This window comes from Martes martes, assembly GCF_963455335.1.
Source record: "Martes martes genome assembly, chromosome: 5".
Classification (NCBI taxonomy): Eukaryota; Metazoa; Chordata; class Mammalia; order Carnivora; family Mustelidae; genus Martes; species Martes martes.
The window spans coordinates 125,952,535-125,969,980 of NC_137892.1; the positions used below are offsets into that span (position 1 = coordinate 125,952,535).

The 17,446-nt window shown below is 39.5% G+C and overlaps 1 protein-coding gene across 1 annotated transcript; it reads right to left on the bottom strand.

Moving 5' to 3' along the window:
* Positions 1 to 7,486: 7,486 nt before the first annotated feature.
* Positions 7,487 to 10,681, bottom strand: SPINK7 (serine peptidase inhibitor Kazal type 7; the record flags this gene model as incomplete). Its single annotated transcript, XM_080803813.1, has 4 exons — positions 7,487 to 7,532; positions 8,904 to 9,028; positions 9,753 to 9,778; positions 10,621 to 10,681. The coding sequence occupies 4 exons, from the start codon at positions 10,679 to 10,681 to the stop codon at positions 7,487 to 7,489; spliced, it is 258 nt and encodes an 85-aa protein (XP_080659939.1).
* Positions 10,682 to 17,446: the final 6,765 nt, after the last annotated feature.

Consider the following 17,446-nt stretch of genomic DNA (forward strand, 5'->3'; position numbering starts at 1 on the left):
CAGGGAACAAAGAAAAGTCATCCGAATTGAAGCCCAAGAAGAATTAAAATTCTAGATTTTTAGATACAAGATTAGAGGAGAACCAATATAAAGGTGACTATCTGGAGGGAGTCAGAGAGCTGGGCTGGCTGGGGCTATAATTGCTAAGACCTCATCTGCTTCTGGGGAAGACTGGCCAGAGTTTAGGAGCCACCGATGTGCATGCATGGATTAAGTGGTCTTCTCTGGGGAAATGTTGCGGGATCTGGGAATCAGGAAAAGTTTGACACAAAGTCCCTTGAACTCTTCAGAAATGTCTTTCAACACAGTGGTTGTCCTTTCCTCCTAATAAGCAAGACCTTTTAGGGAGCCCTGAGTTATACTTCTTCCTGAGAAGAAGACGAAGAAGAAGAATGGGAAGGAGAAGCAGAAGCAGCAGCTTAAAATGTCACTAAGAATTGAAGGGTTTCTTTCTTTTTTTTTTTTTTTCCCCCTCCTACTGAATTCTGAACTATTTTCAGTATGTATTGGTGGAGGGAGGGGAAGTAGGCAGAGCCTTATGGTTTATTTGAGAATTTACTTAAGAATTCAGCCTGTGTGGCATATCCTTCCCATAATCTCTTGCTACTTCCCATTCTGAAGTCACTTCTGGGACTTTGATTTCTTGGAGGAACAAGTCTATCAAGTTACTAGTAGTACCTGTTTTGCAGGTACTAGAACACATTTTTGAATTTTAATTTTTTATTTTGAAATAATTGTTGCAAGATTAGAACAAAGAAATTCTCACATACTCTTCACCTCAAGACTCCATTCACATTTTGCCATTTGTGTCAATAATGCCTTTATAACAGAATCATCCAATCTAATCAGACTGTATAAAAAAACTCTAACAGAAACTAACTCAAAATGATCGAAGACTTAAAGGTAAGAGTTATAACTATGGTAGTCTTACAAGAAAACATAGGCATAAGTCTTTGCGACCTTTGAATGGGCAGTGGTTTCTTAGATATGACACTAAGAATATAATAAGCAAAAGGGAAAATAAATTGGATTTTATCAAAATCCAAATTTTGCATTTAGTAGGACAGCCCACAGAATAGGAGAAAATATTTGCAAATCATTGATCTGATGAAGGCCTAGTATTCAGAATATATGAAGCTAAACAGAATATATGCAGCTCGACAATAACCAGACTAATTACCTACTACTTAAAAAATGAGCAACGGAGTTGAATAAACATTCTTCCAAAAAAGACATACAAATGGCTAATAAAGACATCAAAATATGCTCATCATCATTCGTTATTAAGGAAATGCAATTGAAAGCCAAAATGAGTACCGTTTCACATTCATTAGGATCGCTTTAAAAAAAAGACAAGACATTGTCAAGGATGTGGAGAAATTGGAACCCTCATGCATTGCTTATGGGAATGGAAAATGTCATAGCAGCTGCTTTGGAAACAGTTTGGTAGGCAAAAAGTTAAATGTAGAGTTACCCCATTGCCCAACAATTCTATTTCTAGGTATTTATCCAAGAGAATTGAAAAAAAAAAAACAACCCACAGAAAAATTAAAAAAAAACAAACAAACTTGTATATGAATAGTCATGTCAGCTTTACTCTTAATGGACCAAAATTGCAAACAATCCAAGTATCCATCAATGGACAAATGACTGAATGTAGTATAGCTGTAGAATGGAATGTTATTACGCTACAGGAAGGAATGAAATACTGACACATGCTACAACATGGGTTAATCTTGAAAACCTTATGCTAAGTGAAGGAAGTCAGACACAAAAGACCTATAGTGTATGACTCTATTTATGTATGATGTCCAGAATAGTAAATTCGTAGGCAAAAATTAGATTCTTGGCTTCCAGGGGCTGGAAAGATGGGGGAATGAGAGTGACTGCTAGTCAGTTTGGAGTTTCTTTTTGGAGTCACGAAAGGGATTGAAATCAAATAGTGGTGCTGGTTGCACAATTTTGTGAGCAGACTATAATTTTACATTTTAAAAACAAGAATTTTTGTGACTAATGTAATGCTGCATGTTAATTATACTTCAATTTTTAAAATTAAAAAAATAAAAATATGAATTTTATGGTATTTGAACTATTTCTCAACAAACAGCAACAACGACAACAACAAAAGATCCATTCAGGATCATACAATATTATGTTCTTTAGTCCCTTTCAAAGCAGAATATTTAAAAGGCCTGTTCTTGGTTTTTCAAAGTTGTAGGTGAGTTATTTTATAGAAGGTTTCTGAACTGGAGTTTGTCTCATGATTCCTAGTAGTTATAATTGGGTTGTACATTTTTGGCAGGGAAATACAGAAGTTATTCTGTATTCTTCACACTGTATACTTTGAGATAATATCCATGATGTTGATTTGCCCTATCACTGACTATGCTAACTTTGATCACCTGTGCCCATTAGTGTCTACAATGTTTCTCCACTCTACTGTTACTCTTTCTCCTTTCAAAATTAGTAAATATTTTGTGACAAGATCTCTTGAGATTATTTGAATATCTCATTTTTCATCACAGTTTTACTCATGGTATTAAGTGAGGCCATGTTCAAATGGGGCAAACTATATAAGTAAATTCATGTAATCTTATATGTTCAAATTGTACATTTGCCTTTTCACTTTCTAGTATCAGTTTCTAAGGAACTGAAATGTTCCCATATCCCAAACCAAGAAAAAAACTCCACAGCATTTACTGATCATGGGCCTTTACTTTAAAATACCAAACATATTTCCAAGAATGTAGTCTATATGTTCCGGCCTGGGTAAATGTTGGAGGAGGATGGGCATACAGATCTTAATCAACACTTTCATTTCCATAGGACTTTACAGTTTACAAAGCATGTTCACATGCATATATCGTCTGACTCTCACAAAGCACAGGTTTAATTAGGGATTATTATTCTCTTGATTTTGTCAATAAGGAAAAAGATATTGCACACATAAATGACCAACCTACAGCCACACACCTGGTGATGTTCAAGCTGGCATAAGCATACAAGTCTCCTGTTCCAAGTTTTATTGTGTTCTCCTGAGCTGCTTGGTGGAGTTTTATAATGAAGACAATGATGATGAATATGCCAAAGACCTCAGTGATGCAAGTGCTGATCAGTATATAGCTAAGTGAGTAAAACTGAATTAAGTCAGTTTTTTCTCCAAGGCCTAAATTTAGAGAGGTAAAAATGTAAAAATACACCTACTTTACATTTACATTTATGGTGGTTTAAGAGCTTCCCTGGGGCAAATATATACTCTTCCTGGCAGAGGAAAAGAAAAAAAAAGAAATACATATGACATAGTAAGAAATATATATATATGTGTGTGTGTATATATATATACACACACACACGTATATTTTTTTGTTGTTTGTTTGTTATGTTTTGTGTTTTCCATTGATGTTAAAAACTTACCATGAAAACTGAAGTCTTTCATTAGCAATATCACTTCAGTGGGAGCTAATTTTAATCATTTCTCTTCTAAGGTTGTTACCATCACAATTCTCAGTGGTATACTTATACCTCTATTATTTAATTTCTTAGAATCAAGAAGATTCTACCATTTATTGATTGATTGATTGATGGTCACCATTTTTAAAATTTTTCATTGTGTTATGTTAGTCAGCATACAGTATATCATTAGTTTTTGATGTAGTGTTCATTGTTTACATATAACACCCAGTGATCCATGCAATACATGCCCTCCATAATACCCACCACCAGGCTTACCCATTCCCCCACCCCACCCAATTCCCACTCTAAAACTCTCAGTTTGTTTCTTGGAGTTCACAGTCTCTCATGGTTCGTCTCCCCCTCCAATTTACCTCCTTCACTTTTCCTTTCTTTCTCCTAATGTCCTCCGTGTTATTCCTTATGTTTCACAAGTAAGTGACACCATAGGAGAATTGACTACCATTTTGGGTGAAAGTTGTTAATTTATATTACCTTCCCACTTTAAGTTCTTCCAAAATTTTGATGACTGTATCATGATTTTTCAAAAACTCTGCGTACTACCTTTATAACTTAAAATAATATATCTTAATCACTTTCTATTATTCTCATCCTTAGGCAGCATCTCATAGCCCTACAAGGAACTTACCTGCCTCCATACACTTCCCTCAGTCAACTTTTCTCTCTTAAGATTTGTCAGTTCTATGTTTACTTTTACATTTCAGATGTTAAAAATATGTACATTCTGTTCTGTATGCCATAATTCATTCTTCTACAGTTCAACCACAGGTTGATTCCAAAATTTAAAGAACAATAACTATTTTTAAACATCATTTATAAATATTAAAAGGATTCTGGGAATATATCAATTGGAGACCAAATCTAGACTTCAATTTCAGAAAGATCAGAAAGATCAGGAATCTAGGCAATGAGTTGTGGTAAGTGTTGGAAGAAAAGGGGCAATGTCATCGACAGCTTGTACCTGCCTTGGATACAATATGGACCAAAGACCTGAGGCTGTTCAGGTCTGCAGTGAAGCCAGATGTCTCCTCATTGTCTTTATGCAGTGTGGTGTGTAGAACCAATGCTAGCTAGACTCAGAGCCAGCAGAATTTACAGTTCTGCAATTCTGCCCATCATTTCCCTTTGGGAACTTTTTATCTCACCTGAGAAGCTAGGCTGATGGACGCTGTGTGAGGATTAAATGAGACAACGAATGTGAAAGTCTTTTGTGAACTGTAAGTGTTTTATAGATGTTATATACTGGGTCATTTCATAGTAGAAGGAGTTTGATTCCTGAGGGTATTGAGATATGATGGATGAAATTCTGGAAACACTTTTTTGGGCCCTGGATTAGGAGTAGCAGATATGGGTTCTTGTACTCATCTTCCATGTTAGCAATGAGGCATTTCCAATGTGGGTAGCTCAGAGTCTCTGTCCATAAAATGAGGCTGTTAACTGGCTCTCTTTCATCCGTGACGACCAGGAATTCTTATATAGGTGTGTACTTTGCCCACATTTTGTACCATGGTTCCACTGATCTTCATGCACAGTCAGCAGGGATTTTTGTAAGTTTTTCCATCTGTACCATACATGGGGGTGAGGATGAGCTCACCGTGTAGGGGTATGTCCATGCCATGGTCTTTACCACAATCCAGCTATGAGGAGAAAGAGGGATTTTGTGTACAAAGAAATGAGCTTCTGGGGATTCGGTTCTGCTGAGGAAATGTGAGTGAGGTCAGAGGAAGAATGAGAAGGACTGAGGTAGCCAAAAGTTTGAAGGCAGGAGAGGAGAAAGGGGTGAGGCAAGTGGAGCAATATGGAAATCAGGTTCCTAAGAAGGTGGAAACAACTGAAAATATATAAGAAAGATCAATGAAGAGCTCTGGGAAAATGCAGGTGTTTGTTTAAGACAGGGCAAACAGTGTCAGGTGGAGGGAGAGACCAAGACCAGGAAAAATAAAGACAAGAGAAGCTGAAGATCTAAGAAGGTGGGAGGAATTGGCATGATGAGAAGAACACAGCAAACTGAGAAACTTGTGGGGTTGTGCGCAACTCAGGCGAGGGGATGCTCCACACACATGAGCAGGTATGAGACACTCAGGAGAGGATCACACCAGTAGGGGAGAGAGCTTGCAAGTGAGAGCTGCTGAAGGTGGCAAGCAACTCAAGAGGGCTAAGCCAGCAAGACCATTTGACCACCTATTCCAAGCCCTTCACTGTCCAGATCACAACTTCTCCCTATCTGCTACTTTTACTTAAGCAGCTCTGTTTGTCTAAGATACTTCCCTATCCTTGCTCTTCTTCACAGTTTCCATAGTTGACTTGACCATGTTCTGGCTTGACCTTGACTTTGAACTTGACTTTGAATTTGACTCTGATTCAGACCCATATTTTATCCCAAATCATCCAGACCATGTTAGGTGTGTCATGGTCATGGGGACAGAGTCTGTACTTACGTGATTATGTAACACTTTAGCAGCAGAATATAAATGCAGCCATGATCCAACTATTTATAAGTGTTTTTATACCACTTTTATGAAGTTACCCTAGCTATGGATTCCCTCTCTCTTCTTCTTCTTCTTCTTTTTTTTTTTTTTTAGATTTTATTTATCTATATGATATAGAGAGTGGAGAGATCACGAGTGGGGGGAGAGGGAGAAGCAGGCTCCCCGCTGAGCAGAAAGCCCAGTGTAGGGCTTGATCCTACATTGACCCTGGGATCATGACCTAAGCCAAAGGCAGACACTTAACTGACTGAGCCACCCAGGCATCCCTCCCTCTGTCTTCTTGAATCTATGAGGACATAAGATTTCCACAGACCTCTTTGTATTTTTAGGGCAGCCTGTTGGTGGACAGGGCTATCCTTTTTCAATCTCTGGGCCACGAATAGTTCTGGAACAAGTGAGGGAAGAAGTGAACATGGGGAGGAGAAAGTAAGGACCATGAAAATACACCAAGGCCTAATCTGGGTCACTAATTTCTTGTGAGCTATGCCTATCACTAAAGACTCCCTCAACGTGTTGTGGTCACATAAGCATCCTCTATAGAAGGAACTCCAGCTTCATCACTAAGAATGAATTATAGATCTCTATATTTAAAACAAATGTACAATTTGCCAATAATTTCAATTTTGTCTTGGTACATAGTGGTATCTGCATGTTTTACAGTTATGGAAGGGAAGTGTTAGGTCAACCAATGCAGTAGTCAGTGCCAGAGATGTTCTATTAAGGCTACAGCAGGAGTTAGCAAGGTGAGAGACAAGAAAAGAGAAATTATGGAATGCTCACGGGAAGAAATGGGCAGGAAAATCTTCCCTCAGGGTTGACTTCTTTTTTTTTTTTTAAGATTTTATTTATTTTTTATTTATTTGACAGAGTTCACAAGTAGGCAGAGAGGCAGGCAGAGAGGGGGTGGGCAGGGAAGCAGGCTCCCCGCTGAGCAGAGAGCCCAATGCGGGGCTTGATCCCAGGACCCTGGAATCATGACCTGAGCCAAAGGCAGAGGCTTTAACCCACTGAGCCACCCAGGCGCCCCCAGGGTTGACTTCTTATAATGAAGGAAGTGCCCCTCCAAGGAGCTTCGGAAAAGAGACTAATATAAAGGACCAGTATGGTCCATAGACTAGTTCCCAGTGGCAGGTACTGATTAAGGAAAGTAAAGACTCCAGGAAAGGGTAAGGTGTTCACTGATGTGTGTATGTGTCTCTTGGAAGTCACTTGGTATTCTTCATACAAAATTTTCTCCTAAAGAAGATTTATATGTTCCTCAGTTCTATTTTTCAACTGAGATATTGTGTCCTGATCTAAGTAACAAATACAAGCAGAAGTAAAGATAAACTCGCGGGGAGATTCTTTTATTGAGGTACAAAAAGAAGCCTGGAAGTCAGTGAGGCATGAGTTTGAGGAAGACCACAACTTTCTTCACTCAAAAAAGGGAGCACTACCCAAAGCACTGGCCAAGATGAAACAGTCAGAGCCAAGGATGATGATGACGGTGAAGATACCATCGCTCTGTACCCATGTCTGTGGAGAAGTTAACAACTTCCTTCATGAAGAAACTGAACTTTTCCATTACTTTTCCTATGAGAAAACACATAACAAGATTCATTAAACAAGAGGAAATATTATATAATGTCAGAGTCAAAAAAGAACTATAGAAATTATGAGGCAGAGCTTAATGTTATAGATGAAGAAACTGAATCCCTGAAAAGGAAGGTCCTTGCCACAGACAGTTTCTGACAGAGACAGAAGCTGAGTCTCCCTAGTCCAGTGACATTTCCACCCTACCTACTGCCTCCAGGGATCCCAGAACCTGGGCCCATCAACCAATGTCTTATAGTAACAAAGGAGGAGGACTTCTGACACGGGAAGCTGAGGCAGCCCGCCCGCCCCTCAGCCTTTCCTGGCCAGCAAGGCCTGTGATGAAGCTGGGTCCTGCATTCGTGAGAACGTCTACCACATGTCCCCTTCAGTGTCCCTGAACACAAGCCAGCTTCTAGGCCAAGGCCCAATGTGTGCGCATGTTAGAGCATCTTCCCTTTTGTGAATTTTCCCTGTTCCTGAATAGAAATAAAGATGCAGACATATCCTTCTGAGCTCAGGGCCTAAACTGATATTCTAACTTGTTTAGATAATCACAAAGATGAAAAATACAAGACCAAAGATGGGTAGCCAAAATCTAGTGGTCTAAAGGAGACTTAACAATGAACAAAATGGACTTAGCGTAAGGTAAGAAATGCTAAGGTGCCTGTTCTGCATTAAAGAAGTGACAACTACCTAGTTATATTGCCTTCAAAAATACTGCACAGACCAAACAAAAATACCTAAGCAAATCATGCCCATGGAACCCAGCTCTAAGCACTGACAGCTTGAATCCCCTGTTTCAGATAAGAGAAAAAAAATTCGGGTAACCTTCTCCTATTCCTCCCTGAGGCTAGAGTTGTTTAGAGCCCCTAGGAATGTGAGAAGGATAAAGGCTCTCTAGCCACAATTTGTCTAAGAATCAAGCAGTATGGTCACAAGAATCTTAGAAATCATGGAGGATAGTGGTTTTCAGTGATTATTTAGTATGGGGTTCATGATCTTTTCTTCTAACAAGATACTGTGGAGAATTCCACTACCTAAAAGAGCCAAAAGCTAAATTTGGGGTTGGAGATCACCCCCAAATGATCCCCTTAGCCCCCTTGCCTCTCTAGAACCTCTGGGCTCCTTGTCTTACTGGACTCCCTCAATTGAGACAGTAATTGGCAGGTGGGTGATGGATTGAACTAGTTCAAGCTGGCAGAGCAGGTAGCCCAAACCTAGCCTGACTGTGAGACAGACAGTTTTCTCTCCCTCCCAGCTGTTTCTGGAATAAGCTCAGCTTATAGAGAGTGAAACAGGCTCATAGAGGAGAGGTTTTCATTGAAGGACACTGGCCACAACGTCTTTTTCTTCCCATGAGGTACTCACAAGTTCTCAATGCATAGGTGGCATTCATTCCCATAGGTGATGTAGTCAGAACCACAAACGGGCAGGTATGTGATGGGGCAGGGGATGGCCACCACTGGGTACTTCTTATAAATGCTGCAGTCCACCTGCTATGGACACAAGAGAATGTCCTAGTCTATTCTGGCCTCTGTTGGGCAGGAAGCAAAATACCATCCTAGGAGTCCCACATGAGATATTCTGATGCTGCTGTGGCTACTTCTACTAATAATAATCATGACCATGACGAATACTAGTACTGCTATCCCCATCTCTGTTACTTCTAGCATACTCTGTTAATAATTCCTGAGCATTTCCATGCTAGGTGTTAAACTTAAATCATACATGAATTTTCTTTGTTTAATCTTCATAACAACTGAATAGGGTAGGTTCTACTCTTATACCTATTTATAGAGGGGGAATTTCCTCCTTCTAAGGCTTAAAAACAGAGAACTTGCATAATGTAAAAGCTAGTTGGTGGTGGGGTTGGGATTTAAATCCAGAACCCATGCAATTAACCACAATAACTCTGTCCTGCCTCTCACATACTGTCCTTTTCATGAAGACTTTACCAGCCTCTCAGCTGGAAGCCATCTCTGCCTCCTTTAACTTGGGATTTTTTTTTTTTTTTAAGTCTACAGTTACTTATCTGTATGTCTTATTTCTTCAACAGCTTTCTGGAAAGCAGAGGAGATTTTTTAATCTGTGCCCACCTCCTCTTTTGCCCCCTCTCCAAACACCCTGAATTAATTCTACATATATATTTCAAAAAGATTTGTTGACTAAATGACAGTCAATAGGAATTGAAATAAAAATCTAATTCAATATACTCACTGTTGTTAAAGGCAGACTAGCCGCTTCTGAAAGAGAGTTACAGATGGAAATGTTAAAAATGTAGCAAAGTCTTGAAGTCTCATTAATTAATGTTAATTTGGGCCTATGGATGGAGACTTTGCATTTGCATCAGCACACACTCTGATCTTATATAAAACTCCATCTGTTTGCAGGAAGAAGCCAAACAACCAATAAGGTAAACCCTTTAATCTGGCAGGAGAATTAACCAGTTTCTTCCCTTTATTGACTATGGGGCATTTTCTGGAGCTTATCCTGTCTTTGATAATGATTCAAAGTCAGATAACAATAGACAGCATTGCAGTCACCCCTCCGAAGAACCTAAGTGCGACCATCTTTGAAATTCTGCCCCTCTGAATTGATACAAAGAAATGGAATGGAATGTCCTTAAGGTGTTAGAATCTTAATTTATTTAAATAATTTTCACCATATAAAAGTCTAATTGTTGACTCCTGGGCTTTGGAGAATTGTGTTTTATTTCGATTCTCCTGGATTAATTTCGAGAGACATCCAAGTATTTCCATACCATTGCACTGAGGAATAGTGTCTAATAACACCAACCACTTCCAGTGACCTTATGGAATGGTAGACTTATGAAGAAATTCGTTCTTTTTTACCTATGGCTCCATGGATTAAAATAAAAATCCTTGAAAGGGAAAACACTGGACCCAACCCTCCCCAGCACCTGTTGGTATGTTAAGTGTCCCCCTTCTTAGGTCAGGGCTCTTTGTGTTATAAGCCAGTACCCTTTAAGTCCATATGACCAGACATTTCCCTCTAATGCTGAGAAGGGGTTATTTGGGAAGACAAGTTTAATAGCTACACAGTGCACTCTCTGCCCTTAACTCACCTGAGTTGCTGAAGAAATGAGTCATTGTGCAGAGCAGAAGGAGCCCCCCAATGGTCTTCATGGTAGAGATGGCTGTGATGCAGAGGTGCTCAGGGCTGTCACACCAGCTATGTCAGCCAGACCCTAGGAAAGGGGTCAGGTTTATATGCCAGTGCTTGGTTTCTCCACCTTTCCTGTGAGGTCATCCAGAGTCAGTGTTGGCTCTGAGAGGCTCTCAAAACACAATGTCACACCCTGGGTGGTGTTGCGGTTCTTGTCACTTAATTGCTACTTATTATTTGACCGAGAAATTGATTATTTGAGGTGAGAAGTATTTTCCTGCCTGCACCAGAGGTGGGGACTGTTATTTAGAATTCTCAACTTCAAGCAGTAGAAGAAATGAACTACAGGCCGCTTGACCTATTTATGAAATAAGTAAAGACGTCAAACTTTTTTTTTCAACAAATAAAGAATATTAGACTCAGATTAGGCAGATCACACTTAAGTTTATATTCTGCCTCCTGGGGAAATAGTGTTTATTTTTGAAGCAATGAACATAGGAAGCAAACTGGGACCTGGTGGGAGGAATAGTGACCTTGGCGTTTATGAGACTTGGAGAAGGGCATGGACATTTTCTAGCTGTGTGAACTTGGGTAAGTCATTTATGTTCCATGAGCCTGTATCAGTCAGAGAAACCTGGTTATGCTGTGCTAATATATAACCTCAAGATTACTGTGACTTAATATGTTTGTTTTTTACTCAAGCTATCCACATAGAGTTGTCAGCAGATGGTGCCATATTGCCTTCAATGCATCCCAAGTGGGCCGAGTAGTTTTGGAATATTGTTCATTGTCAAGGCAAAGTAAAGATGTGTTCTTGAGAATTTACATTTTCAGCAATTATACATTCCCCTCAGAAGTGACACTACTGTCATTTTCCCTCACTGTCAAGTGACCTGGCTCAACCATAGAGGTTACAGTGTGATCTGATCTTGTCTCTTGAAGACCAGAAGGGAGACAACTGGAAAATAGTTGCCGGACAGTACAGAGACCACCTCAGAGACTTAAATTCATGCCCTGTCAAGTGAGACCTACTGCTAACCACAATAGAATTTACAGAACTGGAGTCACCTACATGAACATCTGTTTTAAAATGCAGTGTATCATTGTTACTGTGATTGTAATTTTTTTCCAAAATTTTTAAAGCTTTATTTATTTATTTGTTTATTTGACAGACAGAGATCACAAGCAGGCAGAGAGGCAGACAGAGAGAGGGGGTGGGGGGGAAGCAGGTTCCCTGCTGAGCAGAGATCCTGATGCAGGGCTTGATCCCAGGACCCTGAGACCATGACCTGAGCTGAAGGCAGAGGCTTAACCCACTGTGCCACCCAGGTGCCCCATGATTGTAATTATTATTAAAGATCAGTCAAAGGTCTCTGCTATGGTTTGCTGACATTAGATTGTAAACTATGTCCAAACACAATTGTCCAATTAGCTATATTTTGTTTGTTGGGCATGAGGCCACATGTACAAAAACCTGGAGAAAGGCAATGGACTCCGTTCTACCAGTCTTTTGCTTGGTGGCTTTATTTTAGTACATTCTGAAACACAGCATCTGCAAGGATAGTAAGATAATAATAAGTGACATTGCATGGCTTCCTAAAATTTTGACTTCTACATCTGTTTGGGAAGGAATATAATGTAGTAGTTAATACAGGCATTGAGTCCAGAAGGTCTTATTTGGAACTCTTGCTTTTAATAATTGTTGACTCTATGAGTTTAAGTATACAGGTTAAGCTCTGGATGTTTAGATTTCTTCATCTGTAACATAGAAATAATATTTACTGCCCAAATAATATTTACTGCCCCAATGGCATTCACTATTCAAAGCTGAATAGTGAATTATTATTTGGGCAGTAAATATTATTTCTATGTTACAGATGAAGAAATCTAAGAGTGTATATATATATATATATATATATATATATATATATATATACACTCTTGTGTGTGCATGTGTGTGTTTGTGTGTGTGTATCAGAGTGCCAAGATTGTAATTAGAGCTTCATACATGGTAGCTAGAATATGGAATGTGATCTTCAGGACAACTCATTGAGGAAGGAATTTTTATTACCCTAATTTTACCAGTGAGTAAGCTGAGACTCAGAGGATTCAAGTAATCTTCACAAGATCATGATACTAATTAATAGGGGAGACTATGCTGAGTTCAGTAATGGAAAAGAAGAGAAATAAATGCCATAATAAAGAGAGTTCATTAAAAGTTTTATTGTTTGCTATGATAGTTTGAAGACTGAATATTGAGAAAATGCCATTATGTTTCAAGAAGAGGTGTTTTTGTTGCAGTTTGAAAATGTATTTAGCAAAGAGGAATGGGAATGTGTTCAAAGGGAAATTAGAATGAAGTAGAGAATAGCATAATAATTTTTTCAGATATTTGATAGTCAAAGAGAGGAGGGGAGTGAAAGAAGCTAAGGCTTCAGGAAAGTCCAGGACTGATTGAACCTGTCTTAAAGCCAAAGGGAAGAAGAATGAATTTAAGATACATGGTGGAGGGTGGCTAATTACAGCATTATAGAAAATTGTAATTGGGAGAAAACTATAATTTGTCCTGCAGGTCACATTATCATATATAGAGAGATAGATATGATATGATATATCTATATCTATATCTCTATATCTATATCTATCTCTCTATATATAATCTCATTCAATACTCAAAGCCATTCTGGAGGTAAATATTATTTCTATGTTACAGATGAGGAAATTAAAGCATCCAGAGCATAACCTATATCTTTAAAGTTGCACAGTCAACATTGTAAGGTTGGCTCTAGCTGTTAAGTTCTGGGGTTGCCTTTTGCAATAGAAAAATTGGATTGGTCTGGAAGCTGGAGAAGGCTGGAGAGGCTTGGTACAGACATCAAAGAAAGAATGTCAGATAGTCAACAATGGATATGAAAATTAATGGCCACTAGACAAAATTAGCCCTAGATTTTTGCAGGTTCAGTCAGTAACATGCTGAATATTTCTCCCAAAACATATTATGACACCGACTAAGAAATTAAAAAAAAAATGACTTTCTGGATAGGGAGTATGTACATCAGACACTGGAGGGGAGCCATAAAGATGACCGTAGGCTCAGAAGAGAGTCAAGTGTTCAAGAAGGTTCTGATAGACTACGCAAGGTGTGAGTAGTTAAGAGTTTAGAGGTCAAAGTTCAGAATACATGTGGACTTAGTAGTAGTAGTAGGTTTGGAGAGTATGAACAATTGTTTATGGAGGCTTTGGCTAGTAGGCAAAATGTCAGATTAATTTCTCAGGGGTGGGGCTGAGATATTAATCCTCAGGGTGTATCCAAATATAAAGCAGATAAAAGATTGGTGGAAATAAAGTTCTTTGGATTTTAAAAGGTAAGGAAAAGTGAGATCAAATGATCAGGCATGGATGGGTTGCTTAGGTTTGGGCAGCTATTTATATAGAAATTTTTAAGTTGCATAATGAGCAATGAATTATAGAGGGAGGATCCTTTGGAGGTGAAAGGTGAAGCTTGAGAAGACAAAAAGTCATCTGTTTAGGCTGGAGGCCTTGTCTTTATTCTCCTAGCCTTCCTGCAAGGAGGGAGAACTTGAGACCTTGTAAGATGATGACCATGGCTCCATTCTAGGGAAGGCAGGGTAGAACTAATGTGGAAAAACATAAAAATGAAATGAGAAGAAAACTTGAGAGTATTAGGTATTTCTTCCCCCAATGGATTTAAGGTGCCACACGGAAGAGAAAGATGACCCAACAGAAGGTTGGAGATGAGTAGTAGAATTAAATTTGTGCAGGACCAGATTATAGAGGTTCTGGGTCAGTTAGCTGGAGGGAAAGAAGGAAGCCAGCACCACGGCTGGGCAGTAATCCAGGTATAATTTAATGGCTGTAAGAAGGGAAAGGTACAATAAGAAATTTAACCATATATTATGCACTTACTACGTGCTGGACTGTGCTACATTTGGTGTGTGCATTATCTCATTTAAGATTTAAAATAACCCTGTGAGATTGGTGTAGTTATTTGTCCTGTTATTTAGCTGAGGCAATAGGGACTTAGAGAAATGGCTAGTTTAAGGTTAAAAGTCAGTGCATTTTAATCACTCTTGTGTATTGCCTTTAAATCTAAATCTAAGAGATAGATTTGGAGACACATTGGAAATTAGAATAATAGGAGTAAAACTGGTCGAATCTGGGAAGTCCAGAAGGACAGCTAATGTTTTAAATGAGCAGGCAGAAGGAGCTGAGTGCTGGATCCGAGTATGTCACCTTTTCATGGGTGAGGATCATCTGGAAAGAAGCAGGGTCCCAGTGGGGAGAGAGGGTGATCTAGAGTCAGAGGACAAATGTTCCTTCCGCATCCCTCCACTCTCATCTGTCTATGGTGCAATGCTGTGACAATCCCTTCTCTACACTGTGCTTCCTGCTTCTCCCACATCTACTGAGATGGACGGAGATTGGTGCTTCAGGTTTTCAAGTTAAAAACCCTTCCTTGAAACACTAATATGTACAACTGATAAATAAGTCTGAGGATTGGAGGTGGGTGAGAAGAAGTTGCAGCTCTACTATTTAATTCTGTATTTACCTCCTAATTGCTGTATCAGCCCATTCCAAACCCCCTGGGTTCCTTCCTTCCTGGCCTCCATCACATACTCCATCCAACACCCTCAAGGCCTTCTTGTGATAATTTTAAAATCAATGGCCTAGATTTGGGTGGACTAGCTCTTGCCTTTTGTTTGTCTTCTCTGTCTTCCCTATGTGGCTCCTTCACATTCCAGCTCTTTTTCTTCTTCTTTTCCTTTTCCTTCACCTCCTCCTCCTACTTCTCCTCCTTCTCTACCGGCCCTCCTTTGCCTCCGCCCCTTCCTCTCCACCCCAGCCCCTCTCCCTCCCTCTCTTTCTCCCCTCCCCCCTTTTCCCCTCCCCCTTCTTTCTCCCCTCTCCCTCCCCCTCTTTCTCTCCTCCCCCCTTCCTCCCCTCCCCCTTTTTTCTTCCCTCCCCTCCCCCCTCTTCCTCCCCTCTTCCCTCCTCCCCCTCCTTCTTTGTAATCCTCACTGTTTTCAAGCCCTTTTGTGTACTGGGACACAATAACCTAGAGATACGGATATTTGCATTTTGATCTTGTGTCTGGCAAGACCCTGTTCCTTGATTTTCGGGGCAACAAGGAGTTAGCACATCCAGGGATCCTATGCTTTGATTCTCTTTAATTTTTTTTGGAATTGCTGAGGCCAAACAGTTTCAATTATGGGACAAGATGATGGAAAGGAAAGGTAACAACTCTCTTTCCTGTTGGTTCCTTTTGCTTCAGTGTGACCTCACACTATCTGGATTTAGTTTTACACATACACACACAGCTTCCAGCTCCTACTGGTAAGATCACGTCTGTCGTGCTCAGTGCTGAAGGGAACACTGTTTCTTTTGGGAGGAACCACAATGCATTTTATTTTATTAGCTTCATTAAACGTTCTGTATGATGTACAATATAAAGATTTGTTACTAAGGAAGATCACTGAATTTTTGGTCTATTTGGCCTCCTTAACAGTTCTTCATCATATGGAACAGAACTCCGTCTCCGTAGGGTAGGGCTTCTATATGGCTTTCTAGTGTCCACAGTGGAGACCGAGGGAATGAGTCTGCTCTCTCTCCAAGTTTATCCCTTCAGATATGCAAAGGCAGCTCTGGAGGTTCTAGTCAAAGTCCTTTTTCTCTAGATGATACAGATCAGCTTCTTTAATAGTTCTTTTACAGTGTAGAATCCCTTAGGTTCTCTAGACCCATTACTTAATAACAGTGAAACACAGTCGTAATCAGCCTCACCATTTCCCTTTGCTATTCTGGTCAGTGTCATCCTCACTGGAGATAATAGAGAGAAATAAGGAAGATAAAAATCCTACTTCTTAGAACTTCCTTTCTTGTAGGGTAAAAAAAGGAAAATAATAAAAAATAGTAAGACGATTTCATATTTTGACAAGTATTTAAAAGAAATTGTATCATGACATTGGAAGAGAAAAATGTGGAAATAAGGAACAAATTGCATTGGGTGATTAGAGAAGTCTTCTTAGAGCCTGAATGATGAGGACAGACACCTGCATGATGACAAGGAGCCATTCTGGAAGAGCCAGGGAATCAGTGATGCAGAGAGAAGAGTTAGTATGATGGCCATAGACACATCAAGCCTATTGAGGGATTCCATTTTCTCCAATTCCAGGATTATATAAAGTGGCTGCTTTTTCTTTAAAAGAGTCAACTTATAAGTCAGTCAGGCTCCAGCCCATGTCCTCTGTGATTAGGCTACATGTTTTCCACTGAATTCTATGTGAAATTGAATTACAAAATTCTTTCATCTATTTTTTCTTCTTTAGATGTTTTTTTCTCCATGTGTCTCTCTTCTTATTATTTCCTATCATAATCTTTCCTCCTGGTGACTTCAGTTAGTGTCTGTGTCTGGGAGCTTAGGGTCTCACACATCCATTTAATGTCTACTTACCGAACTCCTATTATATGCCTCACTTATTATTATATGACTTTGTTTTATTCATTTTCATCACAGCATTCATTGTTACCTGTTATTGCCTGTTCCTTTATTTGCACTTTATTCATCTCTGGCTCCTGGGATGCAGGTTCCACGAGAACAGGTTCTTGCCCGCCTTGTTTGTTTGCTTCACTAGCCCCTAGTGTACAGTACATTGCAGAGTAAGAACTGCTCCACAAATCATTACCAAATGAACGAATGAATAATTTTAAGATTCCACATCATGAGTCACAAGGTAGAGTAACAACAGAATTCATCCAGCATTGGG